Here is a 20,963-nt window from a genome sequence, read left to right as displayed (position 1 = left end):
GCTGGTGTTACTTAAGGAGGCATTAGCCCACTGCTCCACCAAGGCTCATATAGTCACTGTCTTGAGGATAGGTGTGATGGGTCCACTTACCAGGGGTTCACCCTCCGAGCTGTCGTCTGAGGTGTCCACCGGACCTGTGGTGGAGGCGGGAGTTCTTTCCCTGTGTTGAGCAGAGGTTGGGGTTTCCACAGCCTCTATCACTCTCATGGCTGATTTTTTTGGCTTCCCAATTTTGCTGGCCAGTGATCTGTCTGGGTTGGGCTGGGAGACTTTTGAGCGGCATTCTACATCCAAATGCCCCTCTCTCCTACATTTGAAACACCCCGTTGGTTTCTTGGCCATAGCTGGTGGCTTCGCTGGCTCTCATGTCAGCTCAGTTGGGGAGCGGCTCCATTGTTTTCCTCAGTGGTGTCTCTTCAGTAGGATGATCTCCGCTTCCTCTGCCAGGATGTACCATTCATTGAGTTGTTCTGGGTCCCCCCAGGGCAGGCAGTTGTTATATAGGTCGTAATTTAGGCCATCTTTGAAATGGCTAAGGAGGATGTCTTCCAGCCAGTTCAGCTTGCTGGCAATGACCAGGAATTCTTGCGTATATTCGGCTACCGACCGTCTGTCTTGCCTCATTGTTTTGATTCTTTTGCAGGCTTTGCAGTCGGCCAGGGGGGTCCTCAAATCGCCTTCTCAGAGAGGATATGAAATGGTTGAAGTTGTTGAGCTCTGGGGCATAGGAGTCATGCAAATTCACCACCCAATCTGCGGCCGGTCTGTCCAGAGCAGATTGCACAATCCTGATATGGGCTTTGTTGCTGGGGATGTACTGGCTGTATTCTTCCATGAAGTTGAGGACTTGAGTTAGGAAAAACCCCAAGCGTGTCAGCTCCCCTTTGAATTTTGCGTCCAGTGGTGGAAATCTTTGAATGGATAGGTGCCTTAGTCGTCAGTGGTATTGTCTTCCATCCAGATCACCATCTGCAGTTTGGCGGGGAATGCGGGCTGCTGAAATGGTTGCTACTGGATCAGTGGATGGCCCTGGGACTGCAGGTTCCACTCCCCCCTCAACATCTCTCCAACTGCCACTCCGGGTCCTGGTACGGCCATGGGGCTCGGAACTCTCCTCTCCTAGGGCGCTGAGGGTTCTTTTCATTAGGTCTATAGCTTTCTCAAGGATCCAGTTTGAGTGTTCTGCCCAATTTCCTTCCTCTTCACTTACGTGCAGGGATCTTTCCATCACCTGCTTCCATTCTGGTTGGTTGGGCCCCCGTCTCAGGGTCACTTTTCTTGATTTCTTTTCCCACTCACTTTTCTTTCCAACACCCATTGACCACTGAGGTTTGTGGTTACACCTCTCCCCCATCTCTTCTCCTGAGGAGTATAAACACTTCAGATCCCAACCAGTGGCAGGGTTCCGGTCAGGGAACCGGGTCTCTCTCCGGGAGAGTTTCTCCCTTCCCTGCCTCATCAACTGACATTTTAATTTTTGCAAAGTCCCCACTTGGGAGGCCGGTGTGTGGTGTAGTTGGTTCACATAGTGTGGTGGGATGGAGGGTTTGTTGTCACTGTGTGTTGGGGGGAGAGAGCACAGGGGGAGGCTCAGCTAATCTCAATGTACACATGTTGTACTTTGACAATAAAGGTTTATTATTATTATTATTTATTATTATTATGTAAGGACCCACTTAAATTTACATCTTAAGAATACAGAACTCTTGAAAATATTTTCTTCCAACAGGAATCTTTATTAAGAGAAATTAACTGAAGGCATGCTAGACTGGATCTGAGAAGTCCTCCCCATCATTCAACATTTTAAAGTGTTCCCAAGCTTCCCCCCCAACCCACAGTTCTTCCGGGTGATCAAACTGGCAGATTCTAGGTGTTTATTTCAGGGAAGATAATACCAGTCCGGCTCAGTCGGCACCATCATTCAATCCTTTTATTGCCCAGACTCCAAGTGTTGTATCTTTCCCCCCTCCCCTGTCAGCACAGGGAAAATCTTCAGAGAGGTAAAAGGTTACTTTGTAGTGAAGACAGGAAGTGAAACCAACAGAAGTCCCCATGCATTGCCCCTCCCCTTTTTCATATGACAGAATCCAGGAGAACGCAAGGGCTGGATTTTTAATCAGAGAAGATAGGTAGAAATGAAATCTAACTGGATTCTGACACTGTATTCTTTCAGATTCTTTAACCTTAAAGGGGGGGAAATCTTTTTTTCATCCATTTTAAAACACTAACTTTTTCTTTAAAAACATTTCTGAAATCAAAACTTTCTAATACATCATTTTTTAAACATCCTCTTAACATGCATACTTTAAAGTTCACTATTAAATTTAGATCACTCCCTCCAAGTTACCCTCATAGAATAATTTTTTCTTCTTGTATACATTTTTTTAAAAACTCTAAACTTTTCTTTAAACTAATACATCTTTTTCTTTAGCTTTCTCTTAACACAGATACTCTCAAATACATTTTCGATAATATTTTACAAACTTTAGGAATTACTTAAGTATTATATATGAAGGAAAAATACATTTTGAAACTTTAGATTTCAATGTTCCCTACATAGGTCTGTTCAATGATTTTCTGAAACCATGGTTCTCGTAGATTTGAGAACAGTTCTAAGGAATTGCTCCCTTGTCTGATTTTGGATCCCTAACAGATTTAGTCAGTTCTTCCAGACTGTGGAACCCAAATATATATGACTAATTCAGGGACCCACATGATTGTCCTAAGGATTGATCTGCAAGTAAAATGGACACATGTTTTGTCTCCCAGCCTCACAAGTGGTGAGTGGAAGTATGGGAGTGAATAAACAGAGGACAGTTCATAAAAATGTCTATCAATGGAAATCATATGTCCTTAAAGATTCATCCATGAAAGCAAACTGTTGGTCATTGCTTTCCTGGCACAGGTGGGAGGGATAAACAAGGGAGTACATCCGGTGGTGGTATTGTAAATATAGTATTCCAGAATACTAATCCATCAATCAATCAATCAGAACAGAGCTGGTGTCAGGGCCCGCTTCAAAACCTCATCCCAAGAAAGCAGAACTCATGGAAGCGGATTCTTCCAAAAGGAACTTTTATTAGGAGAAGCTGATAGCAGGCATACTCAAAGGCACAAAGTTCTGTCCTTTTTCTTTTGAAACAGGACTGGGGCTTCTACTTTGGGTGAAGCTGGTTCGATGAATCCCCTTTCCAGGTTCTTATCTATACATTTCTGCATTTCTTGCAACTTCTCGGGGCTCATAGAATACAGTCTGGGAGCTTCACTCCCAGCTTGATTTCTATTGCACAGTCCATGAGTCAGTGAGGTGGCAGTTGGTCTGACCTCTCCTAGCTGAACACTTCAACAAGGTCCCTACATTCCTCAGATATCTCGGGTAACTCCTTTTCCTCTCCCACTGCTGCCTTCTCCGTGGTGTTTTGTGGGGCCCCCTGGAGTGGGAATCTGAGCTCAGCTGTTCTCCAATCCTCTCAGGGGTTCCATTTTGCTAGCCACACCATCCCCATAATTATCGGGCACTCCATGCCTGGGGTTACCACGAATATTATAGTTTCCTCGGGTCCCCTAGGGTGAGGTGGATTGGCAGTGTGGCTAATGTGGCCAACATCCCCCCCATGGACCTGTCTAATTGACCGAATATTATCGGTTTCTTCAGCCTCCTCACTGGAATGCCCAGAGTCCCCACCAGCGTTGGGCTAATAAGGCAATGCGTACAGCTGGAGTCTATTAGGACTCTAACCTTGACAGCTTCGGGCATGGAGGGGGCTAGTATAGTCACTGTCCGGGTGAGGGGCGCGATGGGTCCACTTACCAGGGGTTCATCCTTGGAGTTGTCATCCGACGAGTTGGATGCTCCCGCAGTGTGGACCGGAGCTCCCTTCCCTCGTTGGGCAGAAGGGGGGAACTCTATGGCTTCTGTGCCTTTCATGGCTGGCTCTCATGGCTTGGCTGGTGACTTCCCAGATTTTCTGGCTGGGATCCGGCTTCTCCTAAGGATTCCATGAATGGCATTCTGCAGCGCGATGTCCCTCCTTTCCACACTTGAAACAACTGGTGAGCTTTTTGGCAGTGGCTGTGACTTTGCCAGTTCATGGGATGCTTCAGATGGCAATCGGCTCCACAGCTTCCCTCTGTGATGTCTCTTGGCTAGATCAATCTCTGTTTCTTCTACCAGGACGTACCAATCATGCAGTTGGCTAACAAGGCAACACGTACAGCTGAAGTCTATTAGGGCTCTAACCTTGACAGGTTCGGGCATGGAGGGGGCTAGTATAGTCACTGTCCAGGTGAGGGGCGTGATGGGTCCACTTACCAGGGGTTCATCCTTGGAGTTGTCATCCGACGAGTTGGATCTCCTGCAGTGTAGGCCGGAGCTCCCTTCCCTCATTGGGCGGAAGGGGGGAACTTTACGGCTTCTGTGCCTTTCATGGCTGGCTCTTGTGGCTTGGCTGCTGACTTCCCGGATTTTCCGGCTGGGGTCTAATCCGGCTTCTGAGGATTCTGGGAACAGCATTCTGCAGTGCAATGTCCCTCCTTTCCACACTTGAAAGAACTGGTGGGCTTTTTGGCAGTGGGCTGTGACTTCGCCAGTTCACGGGATGGTTCGGATGGCGATCGGCTCCACGGCTTCCCTCCGCGATGTCTCCTGGCTAGGTCGATCTCTGATTCTTCTGCCAGGACATACAAATCATGCAGTCAGTGTGGGTCCCCTCGGGGGAGGCAGGCATTGTAGAGGTCATAATTTAGGCCATCCTTGAAATGGCTGAGCAGGATGTCCTCCAGCCAATTTAACTTGCTAGTGATGGTTGTAAACTCCTGAGTGAATTCGGCTACCGGGCGTTTGCCTTGTTTTACCGTTTTTATTCTTTTGTGGGCTTTCCAGTCCGCCAATGGGTCCTTGAACTGCCCATGAACTGGTTGAAATTCTGCAGCTCCAGAGCATCAGAATTGTGCAGGTCTACAATCCAGTTGGCTGAGACCCCATCTAAGGCTGCCTGCACAATGCGGATCCGGGCCCAATCGGTGGGGATGTCTTGACCATATTCCTCCATGTAGTTCAGGACCTGGGTTAGGAAAAATCCCAGGCACAGCAGCTCCCCTCGGAACTTCATGTCCAATGGTGGGAATTTCTGGATGGATCGGTGCTTTCTCCTTCTTCTATGATGTCTCCTGTCACAGCTGCGGTATGGCGGGGAGTGGGGGCTGCTGTGGAGATGGCAGCAGTCTCAGTAGCTCCACCTGATGTTCCCAGAACCTCGGCCTCGGATTCCCCTTTGGTGTCCTTCTTACTGCAGCCTAAAGTAACAGTGCGGGCACATGGCTTGGGTTTCTCCTCTTTGAGGGAGTTGAACGCTGACTTCATCAGGTCGATCACTTTCTCCAGCATCCAGTTTGAATGACCAACATGATCTCCTTTGTCTTTGCTAAGATGGAGAGACCTTTCCATCTCCTGCTTCCAACCTGGCTGGTGGCTACCTCGTCTTAGGGTCACCTTTCTCGATTTATTTTCCTAGTCATCTTTCTTCCCAATGACATGTCTCCACTACCTCTTCCTCTGAGGTGTAGGAAGATTTGGAGCTGGACAGCTGGCAGGCTTCCAACTGGAGGGAGGACTCCTCCTTCACAGTGGCTTTTTCTGTCCCTGCTCCGGTATCCGACATGATAACTTTGCAAAGTCCCCTGGTAAGGGTCTTCCTTCCAGGCTGACTATTACTGCAGATCCTGTCTAATCTCAGAGCCCACTTCAAAACCTCATCCTGGCTTCCAGTTTGCGCATGGTGCTGGAGGACTGCTGGGAGATGTCCCCCCCTGCCATACAGTCTTTCTTCCTCGTAGGACCCTGCAAAGGGTTAAAAGTCACCCTGGAGGGGCGACCACCATGAGGAGGCTATCTCTCTGTGATTGCGGAAGGGCGGCAGCCCTCCGTTTGATCTGGACTTACTCCTCTGGCCCAAAGAAGAAGAGATTGGCCATTAACATGGCCAATCACTAAGCCGTTCCCTGCCGAAAGCCAAAATCACTATCAAGCACAATGAAGCAATCTGGAGGATTTGGGTGAGAACTTACCTTTCTTACTTCCCTAATTACTTTCCTGTGGGACTTTCTTGAAAATCTTTTTCCCCCTTCTTGAAAGATTGACAACTGCTTACTTGGGGATTTACAACCTTAAAGGCTCAAAGAAATCAAATGACTAAGCTAAATAACTAAGCAACCCTATCTGTACCTCTGAAATTTTGGGGCCACTAAAAAGTTTTTATTGCTTATTTTTACGGGGACCTACTACCCTATTTACTACTAAAAATGAATTAATTGGATAAAAGACTTATATTAGTCTGCAAAAGGATTGTACATGCTATTGAGGACATCTTGTGGCAAAATCTGGTATAGCAAGTAAACCTTTTTTTTTTACTCTGAGATCTGGCTCTAACAGATTTGTCCTTGACATTATCTTTAAAGATAAAAATTGGAAACACCTGGCACTGAAAACAACCTTTAGGAATAGTGGAGGTGGACATTTATTGACTTTTATTAAAATAGCCTCCACTAAAGGCCTATTTGTAAAGAAATGGAAGAATAAATTCTACCACTTGACTATAAACTCATACTTGATACAATTTTGGCAATGATTGCAGAAATAAAAGCCAGAATTAAAGACAAATCTGATAGCACAAATTCACCAAATGAGACTCTTACTTCAATTGATTAACTGACAATCCAAAAATGAACAGAGGATGAGAAATTTAACGAGAAAACAGGGGACTTTAAATTACAACAAGTACAATCTACTGAGAGCCTTGATGCCTAAACTTTGATTTCAACTATAAAACCTCCAATCCAACAAGCAAGAGAAGCTGAAGAAAGCAATACTAACATGGAGGATGCCAAAGGCCTTCAAATACCAAGACTTCAACCAACCAAACAATAACTACAACACCAGACATGACCTCTTACCTAAGCCAGATGGATTTGAAAGAAGACGACCAGATTGAATTAATGACAACTGCACTACGCCAAACATGGAGATTGGATTTACTGGAATGAAAATTTAATGACCACAAAGGGATCACTCTCTATGAAAAATTGATAACTGGATGGTCTCCCTGGATTCAAACAATGTGCGTAGGAAGAAAGGGAGACACATTTGAGAAGCTAAAGGCAATGATATGGAAGCCTGCCTGGCACAAGAAGAAAGCTAGAATTAGATTTTTTTTAAAAAATGAATTTTTCTTCTTTTTCTGTTGTAAGTGTTGGGACTTGCAATATTGTTTACTTTTAACTACCCAACCACCGTATTGTTTCATAAATACCTGGATGTAAAACTAAAAAATCAATAAAACTTGTATTAAAAAAAACACCTCATCCCAAGAAACCAGAACTCAGGAAAGCGGATTCTTCCAAAAGAAACTTTTATTAGGAGCTGATAGCAGGCATACTAGACTGGATCTAAAATTTTCCTGCACAGATTGATAGGTTAAAGTGTTCCAAGCAAAATTCCTCCCCATAGTTTGTCTGGTTAGTTCAATTCGGCCAATCCCCAGGTGTTAAGTCCATCGTGGGAAACAGGAAGATAACATCAGGCTGGCTCCAGAAGTGTTCATGCAGCTAATAAATGAAGTCCTACATGAGCATTTGTACAAGGAGGTCTTGATGTATCTGGACAATATACCCAGACCAACCCTGATAGGGTGTTAATGTGAAAAGTAGTGTAGAAATAATGTGTGTGTTTCTTTGTAGGATTAATCATTCTGGAGGGTCAGCAAGTCATGACTGACTCGCTACACAACCCTGCTCACAAACAGATAACCGTAAGGGAGGGGAGAGGGAAGGCATTGGAATGTAAGGGAGGTTTGGGAGGGACCTCTGGAATGCAAGAGTGCCACCTAGAAGCATGAAACAGACCCAAACTCCAAGGTCATTGCCTGAAAACGTCTGAGGCAGACAGGCCATTTCCAAAATAAAGCAAGTGCAATTGATTGGTGGACAATGGAAAATGGGAAGTACGGGGGTGGGGGGAAGGAAAAGTTTTCCTATGCTGTTTGTGCATAAAAACATCAGAACTGGCTTTTCTACTTCTATACCCATATGGCTTTTCATTAAAAATATACTCTTGGAGAAGAAAAAGGGCCCAGAAGTTTCTTTTGCTGTTTAATGTAGTGAGATGGTTGACAATAGGTTCCATTATTCAATAGCAAGAGCACTAATTCTGAGTAATTGCTATTAAATTAATAGAAAACATCTATAGGCAAACATCTACCTGTTTCTGGTATTTTCACCCTAAGAGAATTTTCCTCTTAATATTTGATTAGCCTGTCAAGCAGTTCCAATACTTCTTCCAAACCTTGTGGAGTGTGATTCCCACTATTTTCTCCATATGAAAATAATGCTTCTGATTATAACTGAATTGTACACCTATCTTGCTAATTGATAGAAATTCATACTTTACAGTCCCATTTTGCTGGTTATTGATCGATATATAAATTTGGTATATTTTGAGAAGATTGCAGACAACAAGATGTATTCTAATCATCAGGCATTCTAGTTTTTCATACTGAAAATGCAATTCCTTTTGGTTTTCAGCATGGAAGAATGTGAGGCTCTCTGCACACGCCTGGCTATCATGGTAAATGGACATTTCCAGTGCTTGGGTTCATTACAGCATATAAAAAGCAGGTTGGTAAAATGTTTCTTTTGTGACAACTCTTACCCAATTGAGCAAGCAGTAAAGTGTAAGAGCAATTTTCGCTCTAAGGGGGGAAAATGATACAAAAATTACCAAGCATCATTTTTTAGCTTTATGGATAAGTGAACCAAGGTGATATAATGATGTTATTGCATTCTATTACAACTTTGTATCATAACTTAGATATTCAGAGCAATATTTGTCACATTCAAGTATCAAAAGATGCACATAAGATTCAGTATAGATAGGAGCTCTACCTACACAAACCACTGATGCTGTAGCATTCTAACCTTCTGAAATTTGAAATTGACCCAGATCCTTATTGTGCTTTTGGTTGTACTAGAAATTATGCTTCATTTGGTTTTCTAGAAGTGCTGCTTGGGGTTACTAGAATTTTTATTACATTTTATTACATTTTATCTAATAAAATATACTTTTCATATTTTCCTCTAGATTTGGAAAAGGATTCACTGTGAAGATGCATTTGAATAACAGTGCAGACAACATTGAGAAGCTGACTCTATTTTTACAAACAAACTTTCCAAATACATATTTAAGGGTACATATTTTTACATAGCTATACTGTGAAATGCCTGCATATCACATTAATAACTTAAAATCTGATTACATTTCTTTGGACTGCAGGGAGATTTCTAACATAATGGAATATTCTTTCATGTGCTTAAATAAGCAGAATATCAATAAGGCTAAGCTAAACTGAAAAAAATGCAATGAATTTTTGGTATACAAGAGAATGTAATAATGTAAGTTAAAAGAGGCCAAACTGTTCTTGATTAATGCTCTGGTAGAAATTGTAGCATCCTGAATTAATTGTAGTATTCATGATAGCCAAATACTATCACATTTGTTCTATAAAATTAGAGTACACAGCATGTTTTTTTATTATTATTATTATTATTATTATTATTATTATTATTATTATTATTATTATTATTTCAGTTTATATACCGCCCTACTCCCAAAGGACTCAGGGGGGATTACAAGGCAAAATTTAAAAACAATACAATATAAAATTAAAATTAAATTAAATTAAGTCTAGCCGCAAAAAATTAAAATCACAATTTTAAAACATTAAACCCCTCAGTCCAGACCAGATAGCTCAAAAAGCCAGGTTTTTAGGTCCCGGCGAAATGAACGAAGGTCGGGGGCAGTCTGCAGTTCCGTTGGCAGTTGATTCCATAGGTCAGGCGCGCCCACAGAGAACGCCCTCCCCCTGGGGATCGCGCAGCGGCAATCCTTCACTGGCGGTACCCTGAGGAGGCACTCCCTGTGGGAGCGCACAGGACGATGGGAAATTGACGCTGGCAGCAGGTGCTCCCTCAGATAATCCGGGCCCATGCCATTTAGGGCTTTATAGGTCATCACCAGCACCATGAATCTCACCCAGAGGGCAACTGGAAGCCAATGCAGCTCGCAGAGAAGAGGTGTTACATGGGAGTATCGGGAGACTCCCATCACAACTTGCGCGACTGCATTCTGCACCAGCTGAAGCCTCCGAGTGGTCCTCAGGGGCAGCCCCATGTAGAGAGCATTGCAGTAGTCTAGCCGGGAGGTCATGAGCGCATGGGTGACTGTGCGTAGGGCATCTCAGTCCAGATAGGGCCGTAACTGGTGCACCAGGCGAACCTGGGCAAAAACCCCCTGGCCCAGGCTCCTATATGATCTTCCAAACTGAGCCGTGAATCCAGGAGGACGCCCAAGTTGCGGGCCCTATCAACGGGGGGTAACACCTCACCCCCCATAGTTAACGATGGAAAAGATTGGTTAGTCTGAGATGCCGGAATGCACAGCCACTCAGTCTTGGCAGGATTGAGATGAAGCCTGTTTCTACCCATCCAAACCCGGACCGCCTCCAGGCAATGGGACATCATGTTGAGGGCATCACTGGGTTGGTTCGGGGTGGAAAAAAAAAGCTGGGTATCATCAGCATACTGATGATACCCCACGCCGAAACCACGAATAAGCTCATGCAGTGGCTTCATATAGATGTTGAACAAGAGGGTAGAGAGAACCGACCCCTGAGGAACTCCACAAACAAAAGGCCTTGGGGCGGACCTCTGCCCTCCCATCAACACCGACTGCGAGCAGCCCAGGAGGTAGGAGGAGAACCATTGTAAAACAGTGCCCCCCACTCCCAATCCCCTGAGACGCCGCAGTAGGATACCATGGTTGATGGTATCAAAAGCTGCTGAGAGGTGTAATAGGACTAGGACAGAGAAACATCCCCTGTCCCGAGCCTGGCAGAGATCATTCACCAGTGCAACCAATGCCATCTCCGTGCTGTACCCGGGCCTGAAACTCGATTGGTACGGGTCCAGGTAATCAGTTTCCTCCAGGAACAGAGGGAGCTGAAGTGCCACCACGCTCTCAAACACCTTCGCAAGAAAGCGAAGGTTGGAGACCGGACGATAGTTGTTCAAAATAGCTGGGTCCTGGGCAGGCTTCTTGAGGAGGGGCCTCACCACCGCCTCTTTCAAGGCGGCAGGGAAGGCACCCTCCCTCAAAGAAGCAGTTATTACTGCCTGGAACCAGCCTTGTGTCTCCTCCCGGGCTGCATATACCAGCCAGGACGGGCACGAGTCCAATAAACACGTGGCGGAACTCAGTCTCCTCATGATCCTGTCCACCTCATGTGGGGTCACAGGATTGAATTCACTCCAGGTAACATTCTCTAGACCGCTCGATTCCTCCCCATCAGTCTCTGCCCAGTCAGAATCCAAACCGGCTCGAATCTGAGCGATTTTGTCCATCAGATGATAGCTAAACTCCTCGGCCCGCCCCTGCAAGGGCTCCTCCCTCACCTCCTGATTAAGGAGGGAGCGAGTCACCCTAAACAGGGCGGCTGGGCGATTATTTGCGGACGTGATGAGGGCAGCGAAGTAATTAGACTTTGCTGTCCTCATCGCCACGAGATAACACCTCGTAAAGGTTCTTAACCGCAATCGGTCAGACTCAGACCAGCTGGATCTCCAACAGCTCTCTAGACCTCATCTCCGATGCTTCATCTCCCGCAGCTCCACAGAAAACCATGGAGCCCACCGGGATCTGCGCCAGGCCAGGGGTCGCAAGGGTACAACACGGTCAAGCACCTCGGTGGCAGCCCTTTCCCAGGCATCCACCAAGGAGTCGGCCGGGCTGTGAGTGAGGGGGATAGGTATAGACCCAAGCGCTGTCTGGAACCGTTCCGGATCCATTAGGCGCCTGGGGCGGAACCACCTGGTCCGTTCCGCAGCCCAGCAGCAGGGGGTGGCATAGCGGAAGACCAACCGCAGGACCTGATGATCGGACCATGACAGGGGGACAATAGTTGGCAAGCCCCCTCCCAGATCATCAAACCACTGCCCAGATAAGAAAACTAGGTCGAGGGTGTGTCCTCCCCCATGAGTCGGACCCTGAATTACTTGGGTCAGGTCCATGGCTATCATGGAGGACATGAACTCCCAGGCCAACTCAGATGGCCCTCCCAGAGAAGGCAGGTTAAAGTCGCCCAGAACTATAAGTCTGGGAAACTCAACTGTCAAGAGCCTTGGTAGAGCAGTGAGCTAATGCCTCCTTAAGTAACACCAGCTGCCTGCAATTAGTGCAGGTTCGCATCCCACCAGGCTCAAGGTTGACTCAGCCTTCCATCCTTCCGAGGTAGGTAAAATGAGGACCCAGATTGTTGGGGGCAATTAAGCTGACTTTGTAATAATGCCACTTGGGGTGTGTGTGTGAAAGCCCTAATAAGCAGGCATATATATAGAATGAAGGCTACTGCTAAGCTTGTAAGCCGCCCTGAGTCTTCGGAGAAGGGCGGGATATAAATGGAATTAAAATAAATAAATAAATAAACCCTGAGAGGGTGTCGAGAAGCTCTGGCAGGGCCGTTGCTACACAGCTGGGCGCCAGGTATGTTAGCAACAAGCCCAACTAAGCCCCAGGGCCACACCTCAGGAGGAGGGATTCACTCCCACCTATCTGTACAATAGTGGTCTCCCACGGACATAAGGTCTCCCGTATAACTATCGCCACCCCACTGCCCCTGCCCTGAGCCCGTGGCCAATGTAACACACAGAAACCTGGAGGGCCAAGCTCAGTCAGAGGGACAACTCCCTCTGAGCCCAACCAGGTTTCTGTAATGCATGCCAGATCCGCGTGTTCCTCCTCGATCAAATCACGGACGAGGGGAGCCTTGTTCACAACGGATCTGGCATTAAAGTACACCAGCCTGAGCTCAGGGGCCTGATCCCTCTCACCCCCGGATAAATGGGTACCAACTGGAGGGTCGGAGCACGCCGCCGCTTGAAGACAGCGGGGGCACGATCCCAGGTGTTGATATGGCCCTCCGTGTAACTGCCTGCTGCTGTTCCCAATCGTCGTGGGGATTTGAAACCCCACCCCAATGCCAGGGAAACCAGGAGACCCCAACCCCAGCCCCATCTTGCCGGGAACCGTTTCAGGCCCGGACTGATGACCAGTTGGTGGGGTACATACCAATTCCCTCCCAACCCTACCATTCCCCCCTCCCTAACCCTTTAAAACAGCCGGCTAGAAAACATATTAGGGGCCTCTTAATATATCTCCACCAGAGGCCCCTATGTATGCCCAACCACCTCTCGGGGTCCCAACAATTGGGCCTGTCCTTAAGGGGATTGGAGGAAAAGATGGCAGGTCATAACCAGGAGGGAGGTGCCCTCCTGAGGGCATACAGGTCAGCACTGGAGTAGCGCAAATGAGCCATATAATAATAAAAATTATCCACATAGGGCAGTTGTTAACAAATGGGTAGTCAGATGGTATTAAAATAATATCAAGATGACATTGATATTGAATCTGGAAAGTACCTCAGGTCCACCAATCCGGCTCTGCTCTCACCTGAGCCAGAACCAGGCAAAGAAAGCCCAACTGCCCTCTCACTACAGCTGGGCATCCAACCTGGGGTGGACAGAGTACGGGCTACTGGGATAAACCTACCCCAACTGGTCTCTCACACCAGTGGGGTGGTTGATGACCAATCCAGAACCGCCCTCTCACCACGGTCAGGTCCCAGGTCCATTCCGGACTATCAGTAGGGAAGTCACAGGAGCAGGGGCATAAACCGTATCCAAATAATCAGCATAAAATTAAAGATGAGCAGATGAGCAGAAAGGACCTGGGTGAAAACACCACAGCTATAGTTCCGAGACCATGTCCACAGCCGAACTCCAGGCCGCTGTTGTCACCTCGCTGCTTCTGATGTGGAAAGGGGGGGCCACCATGCCAAAAAAAACCCCCAAAACAAAAAAACCTGCACCCTGCTCCAACCTCCAACCGGCCGTTAAAACGCAGCCGTGGCCGATCTTCGGGCCGCCATAATCCCCGGCCACTGCTGCCATTCCGGAGGGGGAGGAATATCTCCACACCGCAAAATGACACCCGCCAGCTGGACTAAGGCGCTGGGCCGGGCTGCGGCCGATCTTTGGGTCACCAGGCCGCTGCTGCCGTTCCCAGAGGGCAGGAGGTCTCCACACCGCAAAAAGAGGCGCACGCCAGCTGATCTAAGGTGGGCCAGGCCGTGGCCGATCTTCGGGCCGCCAGGCCGCTGCCACCATTCCGGGGGGAGGAGACATCCACGCCGCACAAGCCAGCTGATTTAAGGTGCTGGACTGGGCCATGGCTGATCTTCGGGCCGCCAGGCCGCTGCTGCCATTCCAGGGGGGGTGGAGGCCTCTGCGCCGCAAGAAGCGGCGCCCGCCAGCTGTTCCCTAATCCGACCCCCCGTTAGGCTGCCGAGCCTCGGTTGGGCTTCCCAGACTGCCCCATTTTTAAAAGCCCGTTGCGGAACTCACAGAGCTCAACAGACGACCGCCGCCATCTTGGGCAAAAAAAAGTTTTTTTTTCTCATTCACTTTTAAGGATCTCACTACATTCTTGTACAGAAGAAAACAGAAGTAAAAATTCATACTTTCATAAGATTCCTTTAGAAATTCGATTGTGTCTGGTTCTAAGATCCTGGCAGTATAAAAGAAGCGAAGATTGAAGTAGTTTCTGATTAATAGCAGCTACTATCACTAGAGGTTTTTTTATTTTATCAAATGTATAAGCACACAATGATTCTGACTCTCATAGTTGATCAAGCTCCTTGTAGAGTAGTTTGGAAAAATCATCCAGGATTAATAGAGAAGGCCCTAGTGTTATGAAAGAACAGACACAATCCTGTAAAAATGTCAGGTACAAATGAATCAACATTTCCAACATATTGGAAATATGTTGTCAGATGGACATTAGTATTTGATTTCCAAATCTGTATTTCTCTGCATTAAATCTTATTCATATAGGATCATCAACTGAACATGGTGGAATATCATATCCCAGTGTCTGCAGGAGGTGTGGCAAACATATTTCAACTTCTAGAAATGAACAAAGCAGTTTTTGAAATTAAACACTTTTCTGTGAGTCAAACAACTCTGGAAGAGGTAAGCAATAAACTTGTCTCATTTATTATTGACACAATAGAATTAAAGTATAAGAAACACAGACTTCTGAATTGCAGCTCCTGGGATACTGAATCTCTTCTCCTAGTGTGAGGCAAGATAACTTATAACAGTTACTGGCAATATGTGAAAAGCAGGCATTGTATAGAATGGCTAGGAATCTATAGAATGTGAAAATATTTTTAGGCAAAATATGAAATGTCTGTGTTATTTTAATATGTTATATACTTTCCCTGGCATTATATATAATACCTAGACATTATGCAGAATTTTAAGAACTATTTAGATAAAGCATGAAAACAGAGCCATGAAAAGGGTCAGGGGTAGAGTTAGCTTAACCCTAACCCTAATTCTTTATTGAAAACAGGTATATGAAAATGAAAGAAGAAATGCAAAATGAAGTACAGGTCTTTCTTACTGAAAAAAACAAAAGACTAGCATTAACCTACTTGTGACAACAAGGAAAGATAGAATGGCATTTTGTTGTTGTTGTTGTTAGCTGCGAAGTCGTGTCCGACCGATCGCGACCCTATGGACAATGTTCCTCCAGGCCTTCCTGTCCTCTACCATCTTCTGGAGTCCATTTAAGCTCACGCCTACTGCTTCAGTGACTCCATCCAGCCACCTCATTCTCTGTTGTCCCCTTCTTCTATTGCCCTCAATCTTTCCCAGCATTAGGCTCTTCTCCAGTGAATCCTTCCTTCTCATTAGGTGGCCAAAGTATTTGAGTTTTAGCTTCAGGATCTGGCCTTCTAAAGAGCAGTTAGGGTTGATCTCCTCTAGGACTGACCGGTTTGATCGCCTTGCAGTCCAAGGGACTCGCAGGAGTCTTCTCCAGCACCATAGTTCAAAGGCCTCAATTCTTTGGCGCTCAGCCTTTTTGATGGTCCAACTTTGACTGCCATACATTGCAACTGGGAAGACCATAGCCTTGACTATACACACTTTTGTTGACAGGGTGATGTCTCTGCTTTTTAGCGTGCTGTCTAGATTTGCCATGGCTTTCCTCCCGAGGAGCAAGCGTCTTTTAATTTCTTGGCTACAGTCCCCATCTGCAGTGATCTTGGAGACCAGGAAAATAAAATTTGTCACTACCTCCATTTCTTCCCCATCTATTTGCCAGGAATTGAGAGGGCCAGATGCCATGATCTTGGTTTTCTTAATGTTAAGTTTCAACCCAACTTTTGCACTCGCCTTCTTCACCTGCAAAAAGAGGCTCTTTAGTTCTTCACTTTCTGCCATTAGAGTGGTATCATCTGCATATCTTAGGTTGTTGATATTTCTTCCGGCAATCTTAATTCCAACTTTTGATTCATCTAGCCCTGCCTTTCTCATGATGTGCTCTGCATATAACTTAAATACGCAGGGCGACAGTATACAGCCTTGCTGAACTCCTTTCCCAATTTTGAACCAATCAGTGGTTCCATGTCCAGTTCTCACTGTTGCTTCTTGGCCCACATATAGGTTTCTCAAGAGACAAATAAGATGGTCTGGTACACCCATCTCTTTAAGAACTTGCCACAGTTTGTTATGATCCACACAATCAAAGGCTTTAGCATAGTCAATGAAGCAGAAGTAGATGTTTTTCTGGAACTCCCTAGCTTTCTCCATGATCCAGCGTATGTTGGCAATTTGATCTCTAGTTCCTCTGCCTCTTCGAAATCCTCCCTGTACTTCTGGTAGTTCTCGATCCACATACTGCTGGAGTCTAGCTTGTAGAATTTTAAGCATAACTTTACTAGCATGAGAAATGAGTGCAATGGTGCGATAGTTTGAACATTCTTTGGCAGTGCCTTTCTTTGGAATTGGAATGTTCTTTGGGATGGTTTTGGTTGCTACCTGTTCTACAATGTTGCGAACCTCTGTCCATAGTTCTTCAGGCACTCTGTCTATCAGATCTAATTCCTTAAATCTATTTGTCACCTCTACTGTATATTCAACAGGGATATGATTTAATTCATACCTGAGTGGCCTAGTGCTTTTCCCTACTTTCTTCAGTTTAAGCCTAAACTTTTCAAGGAGAAGCTCATGGTCTGAGCCACAGTCAGCTCCTGGTCTTGTTTTTACTGACTGTATAGAGCTTCTCCATCTTTGGCTGCAGAGCATATAGTCAATCTGATTTCTGTGTTGACCATCTGGTGATGTCCATGTGTAGAGCCGTCTCTTGGGTTGTTGGAAAAGAGTGTTTGCTATGACCATCGTATTCTCTTGACAGAATTCTATCAGCCTGTGCCCTGCTTCCTTTTGTACTCCAAGGCCATACTTGCCTGTTATTCCAGTTATCTTTTGGCTTCCTACTTTAGCATTCCATTCCGCCATGATGATAAGGACATCATTTTTTGGTGTTAGTTCTATAAGGTGCTGTAGGGCTTCATAGAACCGGACAATTTCATCTTCTTCAACACTGGTGGTTGGGGCATAGACCTGGACTACTGTGATATTGAATGGTTTGCCTTGGATTCAAACTGAGATCATTCTGTCATTTTGAGGATTGTATCCCAGTATTGCTTATCCTACTCTTTTATTGACTATGAAGGCTACTCCATTTCTTCTGAGGGATTCTTGCCCACAGTAGTATACCTGATGGTCATCTGAATTAAATTCACCCATTCCTGTCCATTTTACTTCGCTGATACCTAAGATGTCGATGTTCAGTCTTGTCATCTCTTGTTTGACCACGTCCAGCTTGCCTTGATTCATGGATCTTGCATTCCAGGTTCCTATGGAGAAAATGTCTTTACAGCATTGGACTTTCCTTTCACCACCAGATACATCCACAGCTGAGCATCCTTTCGGCTTTGGCCCAGTCGCTTCATTCTTTCTTGCGCTACTAGTACTAGCCCTCTGCTCTTCCCCAGTAGCATTTTGGACACCTTCCGACCTGAGGGGCTCATCTTCCAGCGTCATATCATTTTGCCTTTTGGTACTGTCCATGGGGTTTTCATGGCAAAGATACTGGAGTGGGTTGCCATTTTCTTCTCCAGTGGATCACATTTTGTCAGAACTCTCTGCTATGACCTTTCCGTCTTGGGTGGCCCTGCACGGCATAGCTCATAGCTTCATTGAATTACGCAAGCCCCTTCACCATGACAAGGCAGTAATCCATGAAGGGGAAGAAGAGACTAGACAGCTGAAATGATATAGGGACTCCTGCTTGAGCAGGGGTCTGGATTAGAAGACCTCCAAGGTCCTTTCCAGCTTTATTCTGATTATTATTATATGCTCATAAATATCCTAACTTGTATTGATGTGCAATAGTTAATCAAGTTAGCCAAGTTAGTCCAGTGGTAAGATACTAGGCCAGAAAGTCAGAGATTTTGAGTTCTAGTTCCATTTTAGCCATGAAAGCCAGCTGGATAACCTTGGGCCATTTATGTTCTCTCAGACAAATTCATCTCACAGAGTTACTGTAGTGGGGAAAATAGGAGGAAGAAACTGTGTTGGATATGTTCGCTAGCTGGAGTTATTTGTAAAAATAATAAAGGCAGAATATAAATTAAAGAAATAAAGAAATATCACTCTTTGTTAAATTAAATACCAGATAGCATTCACAGCAAGTCTCTTTTTTTAAAAAAATGTTCCTCAGACTCCCCCCACCCTGCAAAATTGACATGAAAAAGAGTGAGGTTCCTTGGTACAAACAACAGCAATTGTACTGTATTTCCTATTGCTAATTGTCAAATCTGGATGGAAATGTTACTGATATTGAACCAGAGAGAGAAGGCTGAAACCTTATCTTCTGGTGTACTGCTGTGAAACAAATCTTAAGCAGAATAACAGAGGAATAAAGAGTTGGAAGGGACCTTGGAGGTCTTCTAGTACAGCCCCTTGCTCAAGCAGGAGATCTATACCATTTCACACAATTGGTGCTCCAATCTCTTCTTAAAAACAAATATGTGCTATTTGATTTTTAAAAACAATGAGATTGGTAATCATGTTTTGGCTGCTAAACATTACCTTCTAGTTACAAGGATTTTACATACCTACGATGAACAAACTCTTATTTCTAATCAAAGGCACTCGACCTCCCTAGGTGTTGCCAAATACTATAATGCTGCCTGCAAGCTAAGATCCAAGTTGATTAATCCCCACAATTGTAATATAGCACAATTATGACAAACCCTTGAATAACTTGCCATAAATATATACGTAAATAGATTTTACATTTTGCCTCATTCTTAGAATCTTAGTTTTATGTCTCTAATGTTAAGTACTTAAGACAAAAATCCTTTTTTCTATCATTAAAGACAGTTCATATTGGTAAAAAAACATAATATTTTGTTTTAGCCTTTTGCTTATATTTCATATCTGGCCTTTGTATTCTACTTTTAAACTATTTGTTAATTGCTTTGTTCTATACTGATTTTTGACTGAAGTAAACTTTGAATTTAATTGAAAGATCTGTGATATGATTGTTTTGATTAATGTTTATTTAAGATAAGATAAATATTATGTATTACTTTTGTTTAATACAGTTACTGCATTTTACTTTGACTTCTATTATGTCTTTGTTCTGATCTGGAATTTAATCATAAAAAAGTTTGTTGTCATAAATAGGTACACTAGGTGTAAGAAGTCCATTTAGAAATTCTATGAAAAACAGAATATGTTTAATTTCATGTAATATGTTTTTGTTTCATTTTAGGTTTTCATCAACTTTGCTAAAGCTCAGACTAACCCTGATATTTCAGATGCAATCACCTATACAAGTTCAGAAGCTTAAGGGAACACTTAACTGCTACACTAAGCCTTATGCCAAAACTTCTTGACTGCTGTATTAAAGCCTCTTTTTTGCAAGTTATTTTATGCATTCATATTGTAATCTAAACCATGAATCTAGGCACTCCCTTTTATATCAGATTGGTCTTTTACTTCTTTCTCAAGTTTTTTCCCCTCAAGTAAAGATTACATAGCAGATACAAGTATATTTCTCATCATGTTTTTTATGAAATTCTTTCCATGCTACAGTTCCCAAAAATATATATTCAGTGAAAAAGAAGAGCTGCTTTGTGTTCAGGAATATAAACCAAAAGATTGCTATATAGAGAGATTATGACAATCTTAAATAAAATTATTTGAAATGACTGCATAATCTGTTAATTTCTAATCTTTGTTTAGGTTTTGGCAAAAGGAAATGTTTGTAAGGATAGAAAAGTATGGAGATATATAGCAAATAGTGTGGACAGAAACTAGTTTTAGGAATATTGTCTCTCCTTTTCTTTAAATATTTTAAATGTCTTTTTGTTGCTCCTTATCTTTGCATAATGTTGCTTACCAAAAGGGAATAGCAAGATGATGGGTATGGATATATGAAAATGTGGCAAAAGATATTTCCTTCACAATGCCCAAAATTTGGCCACCTATAATACATTCTACTTGGACATTTGGGCAATATTGCATAATATTAATTGTGGCCTCACCATTTCATACATGTCTCTTTGTAGTAAGCACTCTTTTTCTTTGCAAATAAACAAAAAATACATTATACCCTGTAAATCATACATGAGTACTAAGAATTTGTATTATTTCCTGAGCATGAGTGGAAAATAAGAGGACTTTTATTGCAATAGGATTTGCAAGACATTTGGTGAGACAGGGAACTACAAAAAATGGAAAGAGGAGCACATAACCAAGACTGATTATCAGCAGACTGCCAGAACGTGCAAAGAAGAAGTCAGGAAAGAAAGGGCTCAGAATGAACAAAGACTCGCAACAGAAATCAAGGACAACAAAAAAAGTTTCTTCCAACATATTAACAACAACAAAAAAAGTCAAGGAAACTGTAGGCTCACTAAAGAGAGAAGATGGCA

The 20,963-nt window shown here is 44.3% G+C and overlaps 1 protein-coding gene across 1 annotated transcript in view; it reads left to right on the top strand.

Moving 5' to 3' along the window:
- Positions 1 to 20,585, top strand: part of ABCA12 (ATP binding cassette subfamily A member 12) — a gene marked incomplete at its 5' end in the record, with an annotated part of 290,957 nt that extends 270,372 nt beyond the window's left edge. The window contains 4 exons of the mRNA XM_083369575.1: positions 8,578 to 8,670; positions 9,134 to 9,239; positions 14,998 to 15,135; positions 19,799 to 20,585. Coding sequence (XP_083225701.1) covers positions 8,578 to 8,670; positions 9,134 to 9,239; positions 14,998 to 15,135; positions 19,799 to 19,876 — 415 coding nt within the window. The 3' untranslated portion in view covers positions 19,877 to 20,585. The remainder of the gene's footprint in view (positions 1 to 8,577; positions 8,671 to 9,133; positions 9,240 to 14,997; positions 15,136 to 19,798) is intronic.
- Between the last annotated feature and the right edge of the window lie 378 nt (positions 20,586 to 20,963).

This window comes from Vipera ursinii, assembly GCF_947247035.1.
Source record: "Vipera ursinii genome assembly, chromosome: 1".
NCBI classification, from domain to species: Eukaryota; Metazoa; Chordata; class Lepidosauria; order Squamata; family Viperidae; genus Vipera; species Vipera ursinii.
Note: the sequence above shows the minus strand (reverse complement) of the source record. Positions and strands in the feature narration are given on the sequence as shown.